The following is a 24967-nucleotide window of genomic DNA, read 5'->3' as shown; positions in this document are numbered from 1 at the left end:
GCTGTAGTGTTTTAGGATGCTACGGGGCCGATCCTCATAGGGTTTGTGGGGGTGCAAGCAAGTTGACCCGGAGCGCGGGCTGCATCCCGAGTTGTGCACCCCAGGCCCCGTGGATCGAAAGCCGGATGTCCCGGATACACTGGTTCCAGGAAAGAGGGGATTAAATCCGCCAGGGCCTGTGCCAGCCGCAAGGCTGTGACCCACAACCTCCCCAGGATGGTGGTTGGGCCTGGAACCGTGAACAGCTACCACCTCAGAGGGCCAGCTAGAATCAGGACTTCTAATTATTATTCCTCCGGAGTGTATGGAGCGCCCAGAACCTGCCTCGACTCCTATGATGCCTACTGGCACTCCACTGGTTGCCCCTTCAGGGGGTTCCAGGGTGAGGTTGCCAGCTGCCCCCGGAGGCTCCAGCTTCTCCATTGCCCTACCAGGGGGCCACTCTCAGCTACACCGCCCCGCCTGCCTGCTCCACATAGCCCCGCCCCGAGCCCCGCCCCCACCGCGGCAGGCTAGGGACGCTTCGCCCAAGGCCGGGGCCCCTCCCCCTATGCTCCTTGGAGTGGCGGTGGGTGGAATCAAGCCTATATAGGGACCTCGGGCAGAGAGCGCTGCCCCCCGTTTACCCCTCCCCTTTTGTCCCTCTCCCCCCCCCCCAATCTTGGTCTCTGGGATTTATTCCCGTCCTCCCGGGGCGAGAAGCCTTGTGACGTCACAGTCAGCCAACCTGAGCGCGAGCTTCGGAGTTGGGCTGGGGGCTGAATAGCTCTGGGGGTAGCTTTTGGGACCTTCAGCACTGTTGCTTGAAACTGCCGGGGTTACTTTGAGCTTTTCATTCGTGGCTTTAGAAGCCAAGTTTGATTTAATTGGAATTCAAGGTGGGCTTGATTGCAAATATCCGCAAGCATTTTTTCCCCCAAAAGTCGACCTGCTTTGCCCCTCACGAGAGGTGTGAAATAAAGTGGAAAGTGGAGGGATTGCGACACTGTCGCAAGACATATCCGGTCTCAGCAGTGTGGAGGGCAGAGGTTTCCATTTATAACGCCACCGGTTCCCGTTCGCACAGCTTTGAAGCTTGTAGCGCGAAGAGAAGACACCTCCTTCTCTTGCCGGAAAGTGAAAATTAAGGTGTCGCCAGCCTCTACGAGGGCGGGGTTGTCGGTGCTGTCGCAAAGCTGAAAGTGTTTTAGGCGCCAGCACCTCCCCCCTTCCCGTCGTAAAGATGGCTGCGGCAGTCTTTCCTTTCACTGTCGCAAAAACTCCCTGCCCAGGTCTTCACCGCTCTCGAACTACTCCGTCCCCTCGTCGTGCCGTAAAGCAAACTTCGACCCCGTCGTCCTTCTGTTCCCACCGTGGAAGCCGTTAATTCTTTAGCCCTTAGCCGGGGATGCTTTAGTGCCCGGCAGTGCCGTAAAGCATATCTGGCCCCAGCCCCGGGTCCAATTCCTTTAGGGTGTTTGTGCGCCGCGGTTGCTACGGTGCCGCCAAACGCGGCTGTCGTGCGGCCCCGGCGTCAGCGGCGATGGCGGCGGGGTCGGGTGGGAGTGGGGGGTCTGGGGGAGGCCCCGGGCCGGGGCCTGGTGGGGGTGGAGGCCCCGGCGGGAGCGGCCCAGGACCGGGATCTGGCGCGGGTTTGGGCAGCTGCGGGGAGCTGCACCCACGCACTGGGCGCTTGGTGAGCTTGTCGGCCTGTGGGCGTACAGCGCGGCGGCAGCAGCCGGGCCAGGAGTTTAACCACGGGCTGGTGTTGAGCCGGGAACCCTTGCGCGATGGGCGCGTCTTCACTGTCCGCATCGACCGCAAGGTGCGGAGCTGGGGCTGCAGAACCAAGATGTGGAGGATGGTGGGAGGGGACCAGAGGGAGATGGGGTGGGCCAGCCAGTGTAACCCACATCATCGGGTACCGAGGGGGAACCGACAGACTTAGGACACCAGGTCACGGGCAGGAAGGGAGCATGAAGCAGAAACATTCAGCCAGAAGGAGACAAGGAGAACTTGAATTTCCTCAAGACCCAGGAGCAGGGAAGGAACATGGGGCCTGGCCCACTAGAACGACTAGAGAACAAACCTGGAACAATTTCTGGGAGATGGAGGATGCAGAGGTGTCAAAGATGTGATGGGCAGAGGAGATAACCTAGGAAAGAACAGACCACCGAAAGACAAACTCAGGGTTGGGTGGGGAAGGGGTAAGGAGAGCTACTCAGGGAGAGGGAGGTGTGTGTGCTTGTATGTGACTTCGTGAAGAGACCAGGTGCACAAAGATTGAATTTGGGAAGAGAGTGAATCTGAATGGAGCCAGAACCTAGGAGAGAATTAGGCTAGGGGGAGGAGTGATACACAGGAGCAAGGAATATGGGCATGGAGAGCTCTGAATTTGGGTGGTTGAGGAGCCACAGAGACCAGCGAAGTTAGAGGAGGCAGGGAGCTGGAGCCAGGGAATTTAGCCAGCATGACGGGGAAAGGACTGATGTAGACACTGAGCACCCAGAGTACAGAGCAGAGTTGCTAGGGAGAGCAGTCCAAACAATTCCTGAGACAGAGTGCAGAAAATTAATTGTGGGACTACATCTCATGTCTCAAGAGATAAAAGCCATTTAAGCTGTTTGAGAGGTGGGGAGAGGAAGACACAATGGCCTGTGAGTTGTGGTTTCCTAGTGGTGGAATACCCATTGGTGACCCATCCTGAGCTTCTGTCCACCACCCCTATCACAGGTCAACTCCTGGAGTGGCTCCATTGAGATTGGGGTGACGGCACTGGACCCCAGCGTGCTGGACTTCCCAAGCAGCGCCACGGGACTGAAGGGGGGTTCGTGGGTAGTGTCGGGCTGCTCGGTGCTGAGGGATGGACGTTCTGTGCTGGAGGAGTATGGTCAGGACCTGGACCAGCTTGGCGAAGGGGACCGTGTGGGTGTGGAGCGCACAGTTGCTGGGGAGCTGCGGCTCTGGGTGAATGGACGGGATTGTGGTGTGGCTGCCACAGGCCTGCCTGCTCGTGTCTGGGCTGTTGTGGACCTTTATGGCAAGTGCACCCAAATCACTGTGCTACCTCCTGAGCCAGGCTTCAGCCCCCCTACTCCTATCCCCACACCTCCCCTTGAGCCCTCTGCTCCCCCTGAAGATTCTGCCTTGGCTGAACAGGGGACCTCTAGGGATGAAGGTGAGAACACAGCTAGGGCAGGGGTGGGGCAGAGGGGATGGCTGAAGGGAAATGTAGTGACAAGTGAGGCTGGTTGTGGGCAGGGCCACTCAGACCCCTGAGTCTGTTGAAGGGGAGAGCAGGGGCTAGAGGAGGGGGTCTCTTGGCTGTGGGTTCTGCAGCAGGGGCTGAACCCTTATTCCCCTCCCATCCCGCCTGGTCCCCAGCCTTCATGGTGTCCCCAGCACAGGCCCGGCCGGAGACGTTTCCTAACAGCCTTGAGTCGCATAATGGTGAGGGCTTCTGGGAGGCTCTGGGAAGGGGAGTGGGAAGTGAGGGGGACAAGGGAGGGACCTCAGGAGAGGGCTAGGAAGAGAACTGCAAACCTGGGGGTGTAGAGCCTCATTTCAGCTTCTTTCGTCCTTCTGTTGTAGACTTTGCCAGCATGGAGCTATCTGAGGTGGTGAGCAATGCCATCCTGTCTGCCTACAATGGGGGGCTCCTAAATGTGAACCTGAGCTCCCCACCAGCAGGGGAAGGACTAGGGTCTAGCTGTGCTGCCACCTCACCCATCCTCACTTCCAATGACGCCCTGCTCTTTCATGAGAAATGTGGAACTCTCATCAAACTCAGTAACAATAATAAGACGGCTGAGCGTCGCCGGCCCCTGGATGAATTCAACAATGGGGTTGTCATGACCAACCGCCCGCTTCGTGACAATGAGATGTTTGAGGTGTGCAAGATCCTGGGGTCTGGCTGGTACCTCACCCTCTGGGAGCTAAAGATGGGGCTTTATCTTTGCTACTGGAAGGGTAAGGACTGGGAAGGGCCAAGGGCTGAGGGTCTTTCTCTGCATTTACATGCCCACTTCTCCCTTCTGCTAATATTCCACCCAAGATCCGCATCGACAAGCTTGTAGATAAGTGGTCAGGCTCCATTGAGATCGGTGTCACTACCCACAACCCCAACAATTTGGAATACCCAGCCACCATGACCAATCTGCAGTCAGGTACCAGCAACTGGCAAGGTGGGGGCTTGGGCCTGGGATGCCTGACGTGAAGGAAGCTCTTACCCTAACCAGGGTATGTGCTTTCCCCTAGGCACCATCATGATGAGCGGCTGCGGGATTCTAACCAACGGCAAGGGCACCCGCCGGGAGTACTGTGAATTCAGTCTGGATGAGCTGCAGGTGAGGGTGGGACACAGCTTGGGCCACTCTCCAGGGCAGTTCCAGGATGCTGCATCCCTGCCTGGGCACCGCAGTCTAGAGCAAGGCCCTTCTGCCTAAAAATTCCATCTAAGAAGGCAGGATTCCCAGTAGTTAGGCACTCAGATTTTGGAGTCAGATGGGTTCAGTTCCTCTTACTGGTTGGCCATTTGTGGTAGTGAGCTGAGGCAAGAAGCTTATCCTCTGGTAGTTTTTTCTTCCCCGCAAATGTCTAAAATGAGCCTGTTAGTAGTGTTTTATAGATTGTTGTGAGGGTTAAACAAGTTGATGGTTAAAGGTGACTTAATGCAGTACTTAATGACTTGCATTAAGCATTCAGGGTGGTCTGAGACTCATGAGGACTTTTTGGAGCTGTCCCCCCGTGATGTGAGGTGGTGGGAAGGCTCTAGGACTGTTCTGTTCTCACAGTTCCCACAACTGTCTAGAGCATGATTGTGGGTGAATTCCAGACTATTCTTTTTTTGTCTTGAATAGGAGGGTGACCACATTGGTCTCACAAGGAAGTCCAACTCTGCCCTCCACTTCTTCATTAATGGCATTGATCAGGGTAAGGGGAAGCTCACAGAGGGCTGGTGGGCCAGGGCTTTCAGTGGGGTGGTCTGTACCTCACCCTCCTGCCTCTTTGATACTTGGTCTCTCTATATTTGACTCTTCTCCCCTCACCCACCCATTCCTGTGCCTTCTACGCCTACAGGTGTGGCTACCCCATTGACACCCCCAGTGGTGTATGGTGTGGTGGACTTGTATGGGATGGCAGTGAAGGTGACCATCGTCCACAATAACAACCACAGTGACCGTCTACGCAGGAACAATGCCATCCTGCGGGCACTGTCCCCTGAGGGTGCTCTCCGCCGTGCTGCTCCTGCCGCCCAGGCAGAACCTGAGCGCCTGCTCTTCCACCCCAACTGTGGGCAGAAGGCAGCCATCACCCACGAGGGACGCACTGCTCTGAGGCCCCAGTATGGCCCATGGGGTGGGGAGAAGCCTGCAGAAGGGGTTCTAATGGAATTGGGGGAAGGGGTGGGGGAGTGGGAGGTACAGGGAGTCTGGTCTGGGGTATCCTGGATAGAAAAGTGGGGAGCCTTCTGACTAATGTTTATCTGGTTGACTTGGGCTAAGATGTGGCATGCTCAGAGTTTGTGTTGGGGGTCTGAGTCCCCACTTGCTGTGCCCTCAGTGCCACTGATGACTTCAATCATGGCGTGGTGCTGAGCAGCAGAGCCCTGCGGGATGGAGAGGTATTCCAGGTGCGCATCGACAAGATGGTGGACAAATGGGCAGGCTCCATTGAGATTGGTGTCACCACCCACAATCCTGCCTACCTCCAATTGCCCTCCACCATGACCAACTTGCGTTCTGGTGAGCTTCTAAGAAGGGCAGGGCCAGAGTAGGGTCTTAGGGAGGAAGCTGTCCTCACAACCCTGACACTTGTTCTCCAGCCCCTTTTTTACTTGTCACACTTGTGACGACTGATTCAGTGGCTGAGGAGTGGCCCATGGACAGGGCCTGTGGCTGGCTTGGGAACAGCAGTTTTCTTGTGTTCTGGGAAGAAAGCCGACTCAAAGAAAAGGCAGGCTGAGCTAAAGGCCTCGGGGGATAATGTGGTGACTGCTGTATGAAGGAGAGGAGTCCTGGCTCCTCCCTCATGTCCTTTGCTGCTCCTTGTCCCCCTAGGGACCTGGATGATGACTGGGAATGGGGTGATGCACAATGGGACAACCATCTTGGATGAATATGGGCACAACCTGGACCGCCTCAAGGTGGGAGAGTAGATGTGCTGTCAGGTCTCAACAGTGGGGAGTAGGCAAGGTGTGGCTGCTGCAGGACCAGCCCAGGCAGGGACTCTGCCTGACTCCTCACTCCAGCCCCCCTTCTTCCAAGGCAGGGGATACTGTGGGCGTGGTTCGTAGGGAGGACGGGACTCTCCACTTCTTTGTCAATGGGATGACTCAGGGCCCTGCTGCCTGGAATGTGCCCCCGGGCGTCTATGCTGTTGTGGATCTCTACGGCCAGGCGGCCCAGGCCACCATTGTGGACGACGTGGGTGAGGGCCGGGCTGGGCAGGGGCAGGAGGGTGGGGTGGCCTCAGGAGGCCTCAGAGACAACTGTATGCCTAATAGGTGATGTCCCCTCTTGCAGAGGTGACCCCAGTCCCTGAGCCACTTCCTGAGGGGAACAACCAGGTGTCTCCAAGCTCCCCGTCATCAGGGGCCGGGGGCTCTGACCTACGCTTCCACCAGCTGCATGGCAGTAACGCAGTCATCACTAATGGGGGCCGCACTGCGCTCCGTCACAACTGCCGCAGCGAATTCAATGATGCCATTGTTATCTCCAACCGGTCAGTGTCTGGACTTGCATGTCCCACTTTCCAATGGCCTAGTCTTGGTAACCCATAGGGCCCTGTCTGATCACCACTCTCCCTTGCAGGGCTCTACGGGATGGAGAGCTGTTTGAAATTGTCATTCAGAAGATGGTAGACCGCTGGTCAGGCTCCATTGAAGCTGGTGAGGGGCCCGTGTGTGTGTGTGTGTGTGTGTGTGTGTGTGTGTGTGTGTGTGCGCGCGCGCGCGCACGCACAGAGGTATTGGAGGAGGTGCTGGCTCCCTATAGCTAGGGGCTTGGCTCTGACCTACCCCTGCCTCCTTGCAGGAGTGACTGCTATTCGGCCAGAGGACCTTGAATTCCCCAACACTATGACAGACATTGACTATGATACTTGGATGCTAAGGTTGGGGCTGCTTGTTTGGGGTCCAACCGGGTGGGGCTGGCTGGGATGGGGGAATCAGGGTTTCAGGCCTGCTTCCATGATAGCCATGGACAGTAACAGACCTAGGGGATTTGGCTACCTCTTCTCTTTAATTCTGGAAACCCACCCCTCTCCTTCCACACAGCTCAATCCTCCTTCTTCATAGGGTATTTGTTATTTTTTCATAAGAGGGATCCCAGGGATGTAGAAGACAGGATTGGGTCTCAGATCCCATATTGAGATTCTAATCCAAGGCACTGGAAAGATTCTGACAGGCAGAGACTGGGCAGGGACCTGTGTGGAGAGGAAGGTGGAAGGCTGACCTCCCCCTTTTGCCATCCCCCAAGTGGCACAGCTATCATGCAAGATGGTAACACGATGCGCAACAACTATGGGTGCGACCTTGATGCACTGGGCACAGGTGCGCGCATCGGCATGATGCGAACTTCCAAGGGCGATCTGCACTACTTCATCAATGGCCAGGACCAAGGCGCTGCCTGCTCAGGCTTGCCTCCGGGTAAAGGTGACTACCCTGTGGCTTTCCACCTGCCACCCCTAGCCTCACCCTCCTTGGGCTGTCAAGGTTCTGACTCCTCCCTTTTCTACCCAGAGGTATATGCGGTAGTGGATCTCTATGGCCAGTGTGTCCAAGTGTCCATCACCAATGCTACCGGCCCCATGGACAACAGCCTGGCAACCAGCAACACTGCTACTGAGAAGTCATTCCCCCTGCACTCTCCAGGTTCAGCCAACAGGGAGGGAGGGTGGGCTCTGTTTGCCTGCTGTGGGCCTGAGAGATACAGCTTCCACGTCAGGGAAGCTGTTCAAACACAGGCTGGCTGCAGCAGCTGCAGGCAAAGGGGAGGGAACAACCCATGGTGAAGAGCAGCCAGGAAGAGGGCAAGAGGTTATGCCTGGTACAGAGGGCCTGGGTGCTTCCTTGCCACCAAGGGGCCAGGACACCATAAGCTGGGTATACTAGGTTTGGGGATGAGTCTTACTGTGGTGAAAAGAAGTGTCACAGGTTTTGAAGGAGTGATGACAGATGCGACCTTTATGTCAACTTCCCATTTCCCCTGAAAGCTTTGCTCTGTGTCCTATCTGAAGCTTACTGCCCCAATTCTACCCTTCTGTACCTTTTTTTCGCAGTGGCTGGCGTGGCTCACCGATTCCACAGTATTTGTGGCAAGAATATCACTCTGGAGGAGGATGGCACAAGGGCGATGCGTGCAGCTGGCTATGCCCATGGCCTTGTCTTTAGCACCAAGGAGCTCAAGACTGAGGAAGTCTTTGAGGTGGGCTGTGGAGATATGACAAAGGTGGCTTCCAGGCCCTTCACAACAGAGCGGGACTGCTTCCTATCCTCTCTGCCCCCAACTAATGCCAGCTAATATTTTCTCACACAGGTGAAAGTGGAAGAGCTGGATGAGAAGTGGGCAGGTTCCCTCCGGATAGGGCTGACAACACTAGCGCCAGGGGAGATGGGGCCTGGAGCAGGTGGTGGCCCTGGGGTGCCTCCCTCCCTGCCAGAGCTCCGGACAAAGACCACCTGGATGGTGTCCAGCTGTGAAGTGAGGCGTGATGGGCTGCTCCAGAGGATGAACTATGGCCGGAATCTAGAGAGGCTAGGGGTGAAGCTGGATCCCGAAACAAGGGTGGGGTTGGGAGTAGGGATGGCAGGGAGAGGTGGGCTGAGCATGTCCTTGTCTGACCTTGGTCCTAGGTGGGGAGCCGTGTGGGCATTCGGCGGGGGGCAGATGACTCGATGCACATCCTGGTAGATGGAGAGGACATGGGGCCTGCAGCCACTGGCATTGCCAAGGTAGACCCATGACTTGCCTTGGATTCTGGGAGTGGGGTTAAGGTCTTCCACTCATCTCCAACTTCCCGGATCTTGTGTGCCCCCAGAACGTGTGGGCTGTCTTGGATCTATATGGACCAGTACGGAGTGTGTCTATTGTCAGCTCCACAAGGCTAGAGGAGCCAGAAGGCACCCAGCCTCCTTCCCCCAGCTCGGACACTGCAAGTGAGGGCGAGGAGGAGGAGGATGACGAGGAACATGGCCTGGGAGTAAGAGGCTGCAGTGGGGCCCTTTGGGTACATGGATGAGCAGTTAGTGGACCACTGGCCACCAGGTTGTTTTGGGGTTCTCCAGTCCTGTCCTGGATGGGTAGAAGCTTATGTGCAAGCCCTGAACTCTAATCGGGTGGTTTGGGTCTCGCATTGGCAACCCTAGCAGCTCAGTCTCTCCAAACCAGGGTCAGGATCAAGTGGCCATTATGCCTACAGCCCTTGAGTTCCTGGAGAACCATGGGAAGAATATCCTCTTGTCCAATGGAAACCGTACAGCTACACGGGTGGCCAGCTACAATCAGGGCATTGTTGTCATCAGCCAGCCTCTGGTTCCCCAGTTGCTGGTCCAGGTGGGCCTTCCTTCCTTATCCCTTCTTTGTTCCCAAAAACTCTTGCTCATGGTGACCCAGGGACAACCCTTCTGGAGCAAGGCCTTTCCAGATTGAGGACAGTGAAAGGCAAGTCCCTTGAATGAGCTTTCCAGGCTTTTGTTCATATCCTGTGGTGGGTGTTGTAGGTCAGTTACTCAGAAGTGCCTACTGGTGACTGGTGAGGGAAGCAGTAGGGAAGAGCTGGGGGATTCCATGGGAGATGTCTGATCCTGTATGTGGGAGTAGGGAGGGCTTTCCAGAGGAAGGGCCGATCTGTTGCAAACTAAAAGATGTCACTGTTAACCAGGGGAAAGGAACTCTAAGGACAAGAATCCTTACAGAGTCAACAGCAAGACCAAGGCTGAAAGAGGGAAGGAAATAACTGAATTTCAGTTTCTGGTCCCTCCAAGTATTAGAAGGGGCAGCATCCTAGGCCACACTCTGGGAAGTGTCATCTTCCCTTCCTGGCTGGTGTGAGAAGCATGGGTGTGCTGGGTGGGTGGGGAGGCCATGACTGGGGAATAGTCGCCTTCTCCCCCAGGTGCGGATAGACTTCCTGAACCGGCAGTGGACATCTTCCCTTGTCCTGGGAGTCATCACCTGCCCCCCGGAGAGGCTTAACTTCCCTGCTTCTGCCTGTGCCCTTAAACGGGCAGCCTGGCTGTTGCGGGGCCATGGGGTCTTCCACAATGGGCTGAAGGTGGGTAGAGAGCAGGGAGAAGTGAGGGGCTAGGTCTCTGAATAGGAAGGGGCTGGCCAAAAAGGAGGAGAGGGGCCCCAAACTTGGAGATAGGATCACGGGTATGAAGGGGCACCATAGGGAATGGACTCAGACAAGGGCATGAGTATCATCTGGACAGTCTTTGTCTTGCTGCCTTCTCCTGTTCTCTGCCATTGAGCATGTTGCAGTGGGGAAAGGGGGAGGTGGGGTTTAGGTCATTGAAGCAGGGGGTAGAGCCTAGACAGTGGGCAGGTGTGGAGGCAAGGCCCAGAGACTGGCAACCTGAAACAGAGTGAAGGGTGAGGGTGGCTGCTTCTGGTGGGAGTCTGATCTCTGGGAAGACAGTAGGTCTCTCCCTCCCAGATCTGTGAGAAGTTTGGGCCAAATCTGGACACATGTCCTGAAGGCACCATCCTGGGACTGCGGCTCGACAGCTCTGGGGGACTGCATCTCCATGTCAATGGGATGGACCAGGGGGTGGCTGTGTCAGATGTACCCCAGCCCTGCCATGCGCTTGTGGACCTCTATGGGCAGTGTGAGCAGGTTAGTGGCAATGGAGGCAGGGAGGAAGGAATACCTGGGAGATGGCTGTCCAAGTAAAGGGGAAGTCTGTGGTCCAAGGAAGGGATCAGCAGGCTCTAGAGGCTAGTGACACTCTGGCTGACCACCCCTTTGTTCTGCAGGTGACAATTGTGAGCCCTGAACCAGGAGCTGCCAGTTGGAAGAGTACTGGAACCCAAGGGGACATGGAGAAAGCTGACATGGTGGATGGTGAGCCAGCCCAAAGGGACCAGGTTCCTACCCCACCCCATATTTCTAGACCCATCTCCTGTGACCTGTGCCCCCTCTGCTCCCTCAGGGATCAAAGAGAGCGTATGCTGGGGTCCACCGCCTGCTGCCAGCCCTCTCAAGAGCTGCGAGTACCATGCCCTTTGCTCCCGATTCCAAGAACTGCTGCTGCTTCCTGGTGAGTCCCCAGCCCCCTAGAATCTGCCTCATTCCCTGGACCAGTGCAGGGTCATGTCCAGAGCCCTGGAGACCAGTCAGAGGAGGCTGTGCGGTTGAGACCTAGGACAGGAGACATAGCACCAAGTCTGCACTTTCTCTCCCACAGAGGATTATTTCATGCCTCAACCGAAGCGGAGCCTGTGCTACTGTGAGTCTTGCCGAAAGATGCGAGGGGACGAGGCCCACAGGCGCCGTGGGGAACCTCCCCGGGAATACGCCCTACCCTTTGGCTGGTGCAGGTTTAACCTCAGGTATATATGGGGCAGGGTCATGTATCTCCCTTACTGTTCTTTGCCCCTTTGAGAAAAGAGGATCCCAAGAGGGTTATAGAACTGCATGTCTAGGGGATGACCTTGGGGAGCCAGTAACTTTTGTCCTCTCTACCCACTTCCTAGAGTAAATCCTCACCTAGAGGCTGGGACACTAACCAAGAAGTGGCACATGGCATATCACGGGAGCAATGTGGCAGCCATCCGGAGGGTGCTGGACCGAGGGGAGTTAGGAGCAGGTACTGTAGCTTCTGGCAGAATCAGAACAGGCTGTGCCTGAGGGCCAAAGCCTGTGAGCTACCCTCACCCAGTTCTCCTCACAGGTACTGCCTCCATCCTGAGCTGCAGGCCCTTGAAGGGAGAGCCCAGGGGAGGGTTTGAGGAGCCGGGCGAGAACTGCGCACCTCCTCGGGAGGAGCAGCCCCCTCCAGTGCTGCTTTCTCCCTCCCTCCAATATGCTGGGGCAGAGACCCTAGCATCCAAAGTGCAGTAAGTATATGGGAGGTGGCCCCAGAGCGACTTGGGTCTCCATGATTTGCTCTCCCCTTTCCCACCTTGTTTTGCTAGTTCCTCCGTCTCCACCCAGCCCTTTCTTTTTGTTATTTTTACTTATTTATTTTAGAGAGAGGAAAGGAGAGACAGAGAGAGCACGTGCAACATCGATTTCTTGTTCCACTTATTTATGCACTCATTGGTTGATTCTTATATGTACCCTGACCGGGGATCAAACCCACAACCTTGGCATATAGGGACGACTCTAACCAACTGAGCTACCCGGCCAGCGCACCCAGCCCTTTCTAAACACATTTGTTGAACAAATGCCACTATTTTGATGCTATGTCAGTGAACACAAAAGAGAACCTTGCTCTTATGGAACTTATATTTTCTCTCTAGAATGTTTATGTATAATAAATATTTAGTATTTTTAAAGGTGACAAGTAGTACTATGGAAACAAAAAGTGGAATGGGGGAAGTGGATCAGAAGTATGGTTGGAGCAGGCATATTAAATAGGGTAGTCAGGGCAGATATCATTAAGGTGAGATTTGAGCAAAGGCTGGAGAAGGAGGTGAGGGAGTTTGCTCAGCAGGCATTGGGAGGAAGGCCATTTAGAGTAGAGAGAACAGCTAGAGCCAAGTCCCTATAAAGTGTGAGTGAACAGTGTAGTGGTTGCAGTTAGCAAGGGGGAGAGGTGACTGGGTCCAGAGGCCTCACCACCCTATTTCTGCTGTTTGCCTGGACAGATTCCGGGACCCCAAATTCCAGCGGACACACCAGGCACAGGTGGCGTTCCAGGTGTGTGTGCGCCCTGGCTCCTACACCCCCGGCCCTCCTTCCGCTGTCCTCAGAGAACCTCCTGACCCTCACTTCAGCCCAGCCGAACTTGAGTGGGTAACCAAGGAGAAGGGGGCCACACTCCTCTATGCCCTGCTGGTACGGGTGGAATGAGGGAGTGAGACCTCACTACTGCAAGCACAGTTGGGCCTTGGGGCCTGTGGACTCTTGAGTGACGACTGCCTCCACCTCATTCCAGTGACCCACAGCATGCATGGTGCTCAGTCTGGCAGATGCACAGGAGCATGTAGGCAGTCTCAAATTTAGAATGGAAGTGGAGGACATCTCTATGTCCAGGGCCCCGGAACAGTCTCTCTGAGGCTAAGGAGCTTGTGGGGAGCACAGCTGCAGGCCCTGGGTAACCCCTCTTCATGCACTGATTTGGGGAACACGACTCCCTATACTCCCTCCCCTGTATCACTTAATTTATTTCCGTTTTTGTTCCTGGTTACTGTGAATCCCAGAGTAGTCTCCCTGTGCCCCACATGAAGCTGCTTTTTCCTGTGGCCGCCAGGCAGGAACGGGGAAGGGTGGGCGCAGTGGAGGGGTTGGGTCTTCTGTCCAGTTGTCATGACTGATTTCAAAGGAGCCAATAAACACTGTCTCTGAGCACCTGCGTCGCCTCTCTTGCACGTCCTAAGGGGGTCCCCAGCCCACCTAGTCGGGAGCCCAACTCTGGGACCAGAGCTGGCCCTAGGTAACGGACGCACAGCCAGAATCGGCGCCTAGGGGTGGTTGGCGCGGGCAGGCGCAGTGAAGGGGTTTGGACGCCGCAGGCACCCGTCCGGCACTTCCGCCTTTCCCCCCCTGCCAACCCATAAAGCCTCTGAAGCTCTGACCCCGGAAGGAGTAAGCCCAGCTACCGGATGTGACGCAGCGGCCGAGGCTCGCAGGGGGCCGCAGAGAAAGCCAGAGAAAGCGCGGAGAAAGTGGGTAGGGGGGGGCCGGCGCCCCGGCTGGCGGGGAACCGGGGGAGAACCCCGAGGCTAGAGACCCCCCCACGCGCGTGCGCGCTGGAGCAGCGGGGGGTGGTGGGTTTCGGACACGGACACGTGGCTTGGGCGGCGGACGGCCTTCCATCTCACCGACCGGGCAGGATCGTCCCTGAGCGCCCTCCTACCCACAGGCCCAGTCCGAGGTCTGGCAGTCAGCTAGAGAGCCGGGCGCCCACAGCCCGAGCACCCCCGACAGCACCATGCCTGCGCTCCTGGAGCGCCCCAAGCTTTCCAACGCCATGGCGAGGGCGTTGCACCGGCACATCATGATGGAGCGGGAGCGCAAGCGTCAGGGTGAGTAGGGGCCAAAGCGGGAGGGCACACACCCATGGCGACACCAGTGTCCCAAACTGACCCCCACCCACGGGCAGACCAGTGCAACCACAGCAGAAACTAATAGAGAGATGGAACAGCCCCGTCGTGGTGGCAGTTTAAATCGCTAGGTCTGAACTCCAGAAACCTTGATCTGGGAAGGACCTTGGAGAGCACCTAGTGAAACGTACCTCTTCCTGTCTCCTATTGCAGTGATGGGAAGCCTGTCTTGCCAAGAGCGTTAGGATAACCAGTTTTTGCTGGTCTTCAGTCTCAAATATTTTAATTATTTTAAACACTCTGCCACTTTTCCTTTCTGTTTGACCCTTCCTCCAGAGGAAGAAGAAGTAGACAAGATGATGGAACAGAAGATGAAGGAAGAGCAGGAGAGAAGGAAGAAAAAGGAGATGGAAGAGAGAATGTCATTAGAGGAGACCAAAGAACAAGTATGTGTAATCCCTTGATCTCTTATCAGCTTTCTTCCCTTGGCTCTCCTACCTTCATATTCTCTTCCATCCCTCCTTTACTAGATCCTGAAATTGCAAGAGAAGCTTTTGGCTCTACAGGAAGAGAAGCACCAGCTTTTCCTGCAGCTCAAGAAAGTTTTACATGAGGAAGAAAAACGGAGGCGAAAGGAGCAGAGGTGGGATTGGAGAGCTAAAATTAAAATTGGGGGCAAAATGTGTAACGGGTCAGGTAACAAAAAAATGGTGTTTATGGCAAAAGAGGCAGCACTTGTCCTTGATTTTTGACCTGTCTTCCTTTCACTCTAGTGACTTAACCACTCTGACATCAGCTGCATACCCACAGAGCCTGACTGTTCACACAGGAACTCATCTCCTCAGCATGCAGGGTGAGGATTAAAGAAACCACTTGTCAAATAGGCCCTCCTGGGTCTTGTAGAGAGTACCATTTCCACATCATAAAGCCCCTCCCCCTCCCTTTAGGGAGCCCTGGAGGACACAATCGCCCAGGCACCCTCATGGCAGCTGACAGAGCCAAACAGATGTTTGGACCCCAAGTGCTTACAGTAAGAGAAGAAGAATTGGGCCCATTGTTTTTTCCCTATTTCCACTCGCCTTACTAAATCAGTATTCAAGTAATGAGTGTAATACCTAAACTATATAGGGAAAATGGGGCATACACAAGTCACTTGAGGTTCTGCTTTTAAGGAGTTTACAGTGAGCTCTCATCCTTCTTAGACACGGCATTATGTGGGCTCAGCAGCTTTCACAGGGACCCCAGAGCATGGGCAATTCCAAGGCAGCCCAGGTGGTGCCTATGGGACTGCTCAGCCCCCACCGCACTATGGACCCACTCAACCAGCCTATAGCCCTAGTCAACAGCTCAGAGGTAAGTTGTGGGAAAAGAGGGGAGGGGGTACTTTCCTCAAGGTCCAGAGGAAGTAGTATTGTAAACAGACTAAAGGGAGGTTCTAATAGCTGTGCCTCCTGCCTTTTTCAGCACCTTCAGCCTTTCCTGCAGTGCAGTACTTGTCTCAGCCACAGCCACAGCCCTATGCTGTGCACAGCCACTTCCAGCCCACCCAGACAGGTGATAACATCCCATTTAGGGGCCCTAGTTCCATGAGTCCTCCTTTTCCCATTCTCTACTCATTTCACACACCTTTCTTCTCCACCTAGGGTTCCTCCAGCCTGGTGGTGCCCTTTCCCTGCAAAAGCAAATGGAACATGCTAACCAGCAAACTGGCTTCTCTGACTCAGTGAGTGTGGAACATTGGAAGGTCAGGGGAAGGGCTATGCTAAGGGGAACCCCAGGCTGCCTCAGGTCCTGACTCTGTTCTCTGCAGTCCTCCCTGCGCCCCATGCACCCCCAAGCTCTGCATCCAGCCCCTGGACTCCTTACGTCCCCTCAGCTTTCTGTGCAGATGCAATCAGCAGGGAAGGTAAGAATGCTTATCATATCTGTCACAATCTCTACAATACCAGGGAAAACAGGATTGGGTAGGATAGGGAGTCTACACCCCTGGTTTTCCCTTCTTCCTTGGGGGTGGCTGTATGGGTGTAGAGTAGAAGGGAGAATATGCACACTGACAAAACCCACCTTTCATCATCACTACCAGTCAAGCTTTGCAGCTACCAGCCAACCTGGCCCCCGGCTCCCTTTCCTCCAGCACAGCCAGAACCCAAGATTCTACCACAAGTGACCATCAAATTTTATCTTCAACATCACTCCACCTCCTACCCTGGGTGACGGTCCCTGGTGTGTCCTAGTCCTAGGCCAATAAAATCTATCTGCCATTGCCCCTGGCTCCTACTGTTTGTGTTGCCTCCCATGTGGACTAGGCTAGGGCTGCTTAGAGGGTGGGGGGTAGTAGCTAGCAGGTCCATAGCAAGTCACAGTGGGACAGTGAGTTGTAATGAATTCAGTGTCACAGTCCAATCTATAATCTATTTCTGGTTCCCAAATTTCCCTTCTAGTCAGTAAATACCCATTTATTCAAAGTAGCCAAGTTGGGGCTTCATATTAAACTTGTAGTTTTATTCAGGTTTGATTTTAACAAATGTGTCAGGGTGAGAGCCCACAGGAAAGGGTGAAGCCCATGGGGTCAGGGCCCTCCCAGATGCCTGAAGGAGGGGGCCAGGCTAGGTCCCCTTTCCTCTCCTCCTCTTCCCTCTCCTGATATAAAGGGATTTGGGGAGAGACATAGGCACAGGGAGGGGGCTGGTCCCTAGTCTGTGGGGGTGGTGCTTGGGGTAAAGGGCTACGGGGAATAGGGACCAGACCAGGGATGAGTGGGGGGAGGGCACAGGACCATTTGCCAGAATCCACAGCTTACTGATCCAGAATTTAAAAAAAAAAAAAAAAAAAAAAAAAAAAAAAACCTAAACCACAAGCAGCACCCACCCCCTTCTCCCCCACAAGGGCTGTAGTGCGAGGGGAGAAGAGGAGGGCAGCTTCACCAAGGCCATGGCTTGCTCACTCCTGGCCAAGGGAACAGGGTGAAGGGCAGGGGCACCCCAACAGATTGAGGGGGTGGGGGAAACCAAAATAAAACATCAAATAAATTGTGTAGGGGTCCAGCCAAGGGCCAGGCCAGCGCTGGGCCAGGCTGGGGGAGGGGGCCTCTGCAGGCTTGAGGATCACTGCTGCCACCACCGCCACCCTGGGTACAAAAAAAGAAACCAGGTAAGACAGGATAATACCTTCGACAGGAAAAAGGGTGAGGACCATGCTGGGACCAGAAAGTCTGGACCAATTTAGACTAAAGCAACTGTACGTGAAGGGGCCTTGGGGGGAGTTTGTCACACTCACCTGGGAGCCCGTTATTTTGCCATGGCCTTGATTGCAACAGCTGCCTCCTCTGTCATGGCAGAAAGCACTGTAATCTTCAGGGAACAAGAGGGAGGGGGAAAAGTCTGAGCTCAGGGACCAAACACAAGGAGCAAACCTGGGCACAAAAGAAAGAGGATGGGGCACCATACCAGGATCTCCTCTCCACAGTCATACTTTTGCTCAATCTCCTTGCCAAGGTCTCCCTCAGGCAAGCGAAGGTCCTCTCGCACCTCCCCGCTGTCCTGGAGCAGTGATAGATACCCATCCTGGATGCCAATCAGCTGGGGGCAGATAGGGAAGGAAGGTGAAGGTTGATGATAAAGGGTCTAACATACTAAATACCCTCCTGCCATTCCCCTTCTCTCTCCCAGCACAAATTCTTGTCAATCAATATTGCCCCCCCAGCCCACTACTAACCCACCTACACCAAGACCATGTACATACCTGGAAATCATTCCTTTTGATGTTGGGAACATCCATATTATGAGTTGACGGGCAGATATCTTCATATTTCTTCCCAGTAAAGATGTCAATACCAACCAGATGGACCTGTATGTATGCATCACATCAAAGAGAAACACAACCAAACTCTAGGATGGAGGAGATAAATAAATGTTCAGGTTGTCCCTGGCGGGTGAGGGACGTCAGACTAGATTGTTTGGGCAAAGATTAGGGGAGTTGGGAATGTACCACAAAGTCAAGACACTAAAGCCTCTAAAAAAGAACCTGAGATGAAAAGACCACCATTGAGACTGGGTTGATAAAACCAGGGAAAATGGAGGCCAGTTTTGTAGTAGTCAGTTACCTCAAGCTATCAAATCACTGACATAAAATGCTAAGAACTTGGGAAATAAGGTAGAAGGGAAAGAGCTGAGAAAACAGGAAGGCCTGAGACAGGAGAAGAGCTGAAAAGGAAAAATGACTTGGGGGAGATCAGAAAGAACTAAGCAATTAGGAAATTAAAAACACACAAAATAGAATCTAGGACATTAGGGGGTAACCCAGGATGAATGCCAAGTCAACCGAAGATAGAAAAACTGATTAAGGAACAAAACCACAAGAACTACAACAAGGAGAAACCAGGTTGAACTTTTGAGGAAAACGTAAAAAGTCTAAAGTGTCAAGGAAAGCACTAGGCAAGACTGTTAGGACCCCAAAATGCAAAGAGGCTCTAGAACTCAAGGAGAGGGGGCAGCTAGGTGATTTGGAGTTCAGAGCTACGCTGATCCCTTCAGGAAAGGCTGCAATCCACATTAGGATTGGAGAAACCCTGCACGAAGTGATGGAAATAAAGAGTGCCTAGAAAGAGTCCAGGGAAGAGACAAACAGGAAAAGCAAAAGCCATGAATAAGGATGAAGCAGCTGAATAGCCAGAGCACAAAGGAGAACCAAGAGAAGTTAGAGACTCACACCAAGATGGCAGGAGGGGGTTACCAGAGAATGACAGTGGAAGAAGCTCAAGGCTGGGAGCAAGTGTAGTAGGAAAGGTATCCAGGGCTGAGTGTTGAAATCAAGGAATTGGATGGTAGGTAAGAAGAGAGTTAAAGATAAAGGGCTAGGACTGATGACAGCTTGCTGCCAGGAGTCCCATGGACATGGGAAGTGTGAGGAAGGTAAGATGTGAAGAGGTGAAATTCTAACCTTGGCATGGCCGTGCTTGCCAGTCTTGGAGGTGGACATCTCCACAATCTTACATGGCCGTCCTTTGAGCACCACAAAGCCGTTCTTACGTAATGCTGAGCACTGCATTGGGAAGGTGGCTGAGGCCCCTGCATCTCCTGTCTCGAAGTCCAAATCATCTGCCATTTTAAGAGGCTTCGATTCCAACTAGTCAAGAAAAAAAAAAAAGGGTCAGTAAGGATGGAAGCTAACAATGTCTCCAATTTATCCCACTCCTCTCTGGAAACATTGCTTCATTTTCTTTCCAGTTGTTTATTCCATTACCCACCTAAAATAAAATAAAAATTCCCAGATTAAATACTGATTGGAACCACAAATATTTGAGAACTGATGCGTGTATGATGAGGGAATAAGGCGGATCCTTAACACAAGTGAAAGTTAAAGGGGGCTTGGGAAAGGAAGTCTTGGAGCCAAATCTCTGAGATGGTACAAGGACTAGTCCCTAGGAGGGGGAGGGTTCAGGTGTTACTTGCCACTGAAACCAACTACCCCTTTAGCCCACACATAACCAGGGCTATAATTAGGTGAGCAGCTATGAGGCAGCAAAAGGGCGGGGCTAATGTGGAGGGGAGAAGGGAGGGTGGATACTGGAGGACAGGGCCCCACCCGTCTCTGTTACACCCCCCACCCCACCCTATCCACACACAAGTCAGTCACTGGTACAGGAAACCACAAGGGCTCTTTGGGGGATTCCCACCTCTCCAACATGCATTTGCAGATGAAGCCAAGGGGGAGAAAGTAAAGTTGTTTTCTAACTGATCCCCCTGCCAAACACCTCGATCAAAGGGAACCCAGGAACCCAGCGTCTCCTCGAGGGCCCTCCCACTTTTCCCAAGATGCTTCAGTCCTGTCGGCTTTTCAGACCGGGCATGTAAGTCAGTAGAAAGTGGGGGAGTAGTGAATGACAATAAAAGGAAAGCAGAAGACTGGTAGTAGTGAGTAGTGTAACTTATACTAGAATTAAGACTCTAAAACCCGAACTCCCAAAACATACACATCGATTAAGACAATGACAAGGTTTAGAGCACCTCTAACAGTGGGGAACTCATCTGTCCCGGACCTAAAGGCGCTGTCAGCACCACTGAGTTGGGCTGTGGTCCAATTGCCCTCATTTTCCCCATTTCTCTGGCCTCCCTGCAAGGAACAGTGCCACTCACAACCTGGCTGGCCCCCTCATTTCACCTGAGATTTGGGGGGAAAGCTCCAGGAGCCCATGAGCTGGGAGAGCGCTAACATATGCCCGCAGTGGGCTCTCTCCGGTGATCAAGATCCAGGCCTCCGGCTTCTCCCACTCCTCAAATTTCCAAGCTCCTTTAGGCACCCGCGAGGACCTGCTCTCCCCGCGCTGAGGGTTGCCGGCTCCCGCCCAACATGTGGCCGCCCTGGGCTTCCGGTGGCCGGGACCTGGGGGGAGGGGACCCCGCGCTGCCATGCGGACCCAGTCCACATTCGGCCATGCGGCCTCCGACCCCGAGGGCAGCCTCCCGTGCGGGGCACTTCCGGTGCCGCGGCTGCCCCCTCCTCAAAGGCCGCGCCGGGCCAGAACCACGCCGCCTCCCCTCCCCCCGCCGGCCGCCAGCCCCCCCTTAAATGCCCTCTCACCGAATAGCCCCCTCCCCCACCTCACGTGGCCGCGCGGCGCCTGGTTCTCAACGGCCCAGGTACCCTTGTCCCGGCGGGCCGATCTGGCCCCCGGCCCTCGCCCTGGCGTGGCCGCCTGGCGGCCTCTCCCGCGTGGCGGCCTCGCGGCTCGCCGTCCCCCGCCCTGCGTCCCTCCAACGTCACCCGGCAGGCCCCAACCGTCACCCCACGCGCTAACCGGGGCGCGCACACGCGCCTTTCCGCACCTCGCGCCGCTCGCCGACCGGACTCCGTGCGGCGGCCACCGCCGCTCCCTTCTACCCCCTCCCCGACCCCCGCTCAGTTCCATCTCTATTCACAGGCCCAAGGCAAGGTTCCGCGCACGCGCGCCCTGCCCGCTCTCACCTCGCGCGAACGCAATAACTCAACCCCGTCCGCTCGCCGCGAGCCCAACCGCTGCCTCTGAGCCCGCTGCCGCCGTCGCCGCCGCCGCCGCCGCTGCTGCACACGGGTCCTACTACGCAGGCGCCGACTCCCCACTGACCAACCAAGCAGCCCTGTGACAGCCGCGCAAGCGTGCTATCTAGCTCCTCCGCCCTCCACCCCCGCACTGCGCAAGCGCACAGATCCTCCCCTAGCTCCATCCTCCCTCCCACCTACCCATCCAATGACGCGTATACGTGATCCCGCCCCTCACAAAGCCCGAGCTCTGCCCACCAGTAGGCAACGCGCAGGCGCGCCCGGTTTTTTAATCCCTTTAACCTCCTCTTTCCTCCCCGTGATAGACCACTAGCCGTACCGGACAGTACTTGCGCCTGCGCAATAAGAAACCCTCGACTCCGCACCCTCTGAAGGAAACGCCTCGACCATAAAGCGCATGTGTGCTGGGAATCTTGACCACCCCTTCCACCTCAGACGTCGTTCGTACGCCGGACGTTGAAACGACCACGCCACTGTAACTTGTCTCGCCTAGAACGCATGCGTTGTAGGAAACGCCCCATTTCGGCTTTAACCGGACCTAAAACGACTCACACGTTTCAGAAAACTTGCACTGAGGGGTGGGCTCCTTGTCTCACGCCCCCGCCCCAGTTACACACATGCGCATGAGAGCTCTTCGCGCTCCAGCCGCCGTAGAGCGCTGGTGTGGTCGGGTTAGCACCCCTCCCAAGCTTCAGTTCTCTAAGCTGTACGGCTCTGCTCTGCCATAGAGTTTCACCCGGCAGAGGGAACGGTCCTGTCCAGCCACCATCTTTAAACGCTCGGTCCGCATTGGTCCCTGTGGCTTCCATAGAGGCTACTCTACCTCTGAATCCTGAATTAAGACTTACTTGTCATTTCTTTTCCCCCAGCTGTTCTCTGCGGTCTCCAAAACAATTGTCTGCGAGCACCCTTAGAAAAAATTATAAGGAAGAATGGTATGTTAAGTTCCACTGACGTTCTCTTAAATCATAGAAGATGACCATGAAGCTGGAAACAAGCTATCTCTTGCAATGTATTAACCCTGGCCCTCGTTCTAGGGAAGAAAGTTGCTGCATTTCCTGAAACTTTCTAGTCTCCCTCCGGTTCCTAGGTTTCCAGCACTATCTTCACAGCTAGGTGAACGACAGTACTGTGAAACTAGACGATCAACTAAACAGCTGGTATTAGAATCCAAAACCTTGAATCTCGTTGTTTTAAGAATTCTGTGACATGATAGATATGAACCGCAAGCATCAGCTTAAATTAATAGATTTATGTAGCACATGATACTATCACTCCCAGCTCCTTCCACTCAGTCTTCTGAATTTTCTGACCTTTCCTCTGTAAAACAAAACTTTCTGGGTGCATCATTAAAAAGTTAAAGTGGTAACGGGGGAGTTTGTGCACTTGTGGCGCAGGATGTATATGGGAAATACAAATGCCTTTTGTCAAATTCTAAAACTGCTCTAAAAAGTACAGTTATTATATGGGGGGGGGGGGAGCAGGGGCGAGGATTGGAGTTGGACTGGATGCAAGAGACCAGTGAAGAACATCTGACAGTAGCCCAAGTGAGCAAGACGGAAGACCTGGATCAAGGCAGTGTTGGTGGGGCGAGGAGGAAAGGATGAGTACCAAAGACATTTTGGAGATCTAATTGCCAGGACTTGGTGGTTACCTTAATGAGGAAGATGAAGTCAGAGTAGGTCAAAGTTGCCTTCAGTCTGTGTGGCTGGGAGATATAATATATTGATCAAGCCATTCCTGAAGATAAATGCAGTCTTAAAGGAACTAGGAAATCTTCTTAAGGTTCTGGGATTCTGAGATTCAAGCTCAGAGTTGGATGGGCGAGCACATTAGTCTCAGAGTGAAGCTGGGCTGAGGAAGTTGGGTAACAATGGGGTTGAGGACAAACCAGCTGTGTTTTTACTTGCCCCTCACCTGGAAGGGAAAGGGCTTCAGTTGTATTGAGAATAATGGTTTTACATGATTAAAAAGATTCTGTCAAATTTCCTTTATTATGAAAATAGGAGTCCATTGTAAAAAATTTTTGAAAAACAAAAAATAAAACAAAATTAACCATAAACCCAACACCCAGAGGCAACTGCTATTAATGTTTTACCATATTTTCCTCCAAACTTTTTCTATGCCTTTTAAAAAATATATCTGACGTCACAGTGAACTGTTTCTGTGTTGCATGTGAAGGTAAATTAAGTCAGCTGATGGAAAGAATTCCCAGATAGAAAGAAATCAGGCAAGGATTGGGGTTGAGGTGGGGGTTCTCTGTGGTACAAATATTTCACAATGAATTAATCCTTATCAAGGGACCTGGGTAGGGACTATTTATTCTCCTTCCACCCTCAAGGGCTTGTATAAAAGTCAATTACATCAAATGGACCTTGAGAATGGGCAAATAAGTAACTCTTTGGAGAAGGAGGTGAGGCAGGGTGAGGGTAGGTCTTGAACCTGCTCTCAGAACACCCAGCTGCTGGGATCATAGCAGAAATCTTGACTGCACTCATCAGTTAACATTCATTCAGTTAATATTTACTATGTCTGTTTAGTACCAGATACTTGGGATATAAGGATGGCAAGCTTAGCAGTATGATCTCTGCCCCACAGTTAGGGGGAGTGGGATTATCAAATAATAAACAAATATCCAATGTTGGTCTGTGTGCTCAGGCCAGTACAGTACGTGTTTACCACCAGTGAGTGATGGGTTTATAAATGAGAGTTGGTAGAAGAGAAGGATCACCCTGGAGGATGCCCGAGGAATCTTTGTGATTTTGACCTTGCTTCTTTGGAAGCAAAAGAAAAGAGAGTGTAGGTAGAGAAGAATGAGACTGGAGTTGTTCTGGGCCAGGAGGAAAAGTCCTACCTTCCCTCCATTCTCAGAGGCTTTCTTTGTTCAACCTGGGTGCTAGAGAGAGAAGTAAGAAAGTTTCTTAGAAACTGGACCAAGTAAGTAGGAATAAGGCTGGGGACAGAATATAGAGCAGCTCATAGAGGAAGGAAGCTCAATGAGTCAATCACAAATGACTATAGCATGTTGACTTTGACTCGTTTGCTCATTCATTCACTCTCCAGGTGGCCTCAGAAGCCTTGCTCTGTGCCAGGCCTATGGCCAATAAGAGTAATTCGGAGGTAGCCAGGCAACTGCAGAGCAGTGTGATGCAGCCCTCTGTAGGGAATGTGGGGTTGAATGAGCACCAAGATGGGGCCAAACCCAGTCTGGAATCCTGGCAGGTCTTTTGGCAGTGGAGACACCAGAGCTGAGGAATCTGAAGAAGGATCAGCCCTCAACAGGGTGAGGAAGGGTCTGGGAGTTCTGTGGGCAAGATAAAGAAACATTAGCTGGGTATCAACCCATCTTGGCTGGTTTAGCCCCATGAAAAGAATACCTCAAGATATAAGAGAGGAAGTAAGGAGCAGGCAACATCTGTGATCAGAGAAGAAAGATCCAAAGGGCAGGTTGGGGCCTCAGCTGCAGGCCTCCAATCCAAGGGGATACTCGCTGCATCTTGGGTCCCAGGCCTGTGCGCTTGCCCACAATTCCAATCCTGTCTCTCCTCTCTCCACGCAGCCAGCTCTTGTGTGCCTTTCAGAATAGGATCTGGCTTCTCCTCCTGCTGAGGCCATCCCTGAGACACCCAGGCTGACCTGGATGGCATCTTCTCTGCCTTACCACCTCTATGCTGACCCCAACCTAGCACTTGTCCTGTAGACAACATGTCTGTCTACCCCCACCAGACTGTGAGCTC

At 53.8% G+C, this 24967-nt stretch overlaps 3 protein-coding genes across 11 annotated transcripts; 2 read left to right on the top strand and 1 right to left on the bottom strand.

Annotated features, from left to right (window-relative positions):
* Positions 1–1522: 1522 nt before the first annotated feature.
* On the top strand, positions 1523–13494 carry NEURL4 (neuralized E3 ubiquitin protein ligase 4; the record flags this gene model as incomplete). Of its 6 annotated transcripts, none has more annotated exons than XM_081161420.1 (29): positions 1523–1804; positions 2713–3157; positions 3364–3429; positions 3571–3869; positions 4034–4145; positions 4237–4325; positions 4839–4911; positions 5059–5323; positions 5542–5723; positions 6039–6124; positions 6246–6408; positions 6504–6702; positions 6792–6868; positions 7014–7092; positions 7458–7627; positions 7721–7852; positions 8260–8405; positions 8517–8741; positions 8834–8932; positions 9019–9180; positions 9369–9533; positions 10096–10254; positions 10639–10818; positions 10959–11046; positions 11135–11242; positions 11390–11534; positions 11679–11791; positions 11876–12041; positions 12795–13494. In XM_081161420.1, 29 exons carry the CDS (start codon positions 1523–1525, stop codon positions 12997–12999), a joined length of 4680 nt encoding a protein of 1559 aa, XP_081017546.1. In that variant the 3' UTR covers positions 13000–13494. The 6 variants fall into 6 exon arrangements, with proteins under 6 accessions (XP_081017546.1, XP_081017545.1, XP_081017544.1 ...); XM_081161419.1 differs by having other exon boundaries at positions 7458–7633; XM_081161418.1 differs by having other exon boundaries at positions 7458–7633; positions 10624–10818.
* Positions 13495–13721: 227 nt separating this feature from the next.
* Positions 13722–17940, top strand: GPS2 (G protein pathway suppressor 2). Of its 3 annotated transcripts, none has more exons than XM_081161428.1 (11): positions 13722–13814; positions 14012–14174; positions 14529–14638; positions 14723–14835; positions 14966–15045; positions 15140–15222; positions 15395–15545; positions 15657–15746; positions 15836–15915; positions 16003–16098; positions 17861–17940. In XM_081161428.1, exons 2-11 carry the CDS (start codon positions 14081–14083, stop codon positions 17903–17905), a joined length of 942 nt encoding a protein of 313 aa, XP_081017554.1. In that variant the 5' UTR covers positions 13722–13814; positions 14012–14080; the 3' UTR covers positions 17906–17940. The 3 variants fall into 3 exon arrangements, with proteins under 3 accessions (XP_081017554.1, XP_081017552.1, XP_081017553.1); XM_081161426.1 differs by lacking the exon at positions 17861–17940 and adding an exon at positions 16276–16456; XM_081161427.1 differs by lacking the exon at positions 17861–17940 and adding an exon at positions 16276–16456 and having other exon boundaries at positions 13737–13818.
* Positions 16674–21364, bottom strand: EIF5A (eukaryotic translation initiation factor 5A). Of its 2 annotated transcripts, none has more exons than XM_081161429.1 (6): positions 21156–21364; positions 19131–19316; positions 17934–18038; positions 17639–17770; positions 17469–17542; positions 16674–17319 (listed from the first exon to the last, which is right to left on the bottom strand). In XM_081161429.1, the coding sequence occupies exons 2-5, from the start codon at positions 19293–19295 to the stop codon at positions 17480–17482; spliced, it is 465 nt and encodes a 154-aa protein (XP_081017555.1). In that variant the 5' UTR covers positions 19296–19316; positions 21156–21364; the 3' UTR covers positions 16674–17319; positions 17469–17479. The 2 variants fall into 2 exon arrangements, with proteins under 2 accessions (XP_081017555.1, XP_081017556.1); XM_081161430.1 differs by lacking the exon at positions 21156–21364 and adding an exon at positions 21017–21107.
* Between the last annotated feature and the right edge of the window lie 3603 nt (positions 21365–24967).

Source organism: Miniopterus schreibersii (assembly GCF_964146895.1).
Source record: "Miniopterus schreibersii genome assembly, chromosome: 16".
Classification (NCBI taxonomy): domain Eukaryota; kingdom Metazoa; phylum Chordata; class Mammalia; order Chiroptera; family Miniopteridae; genus Miniopterus; species Miniopterus schreibersii.
Note: the sequence above shows the minus strand (reverse complement) of the source record. Positions and strands in the feature narration are given on the sequence as shown.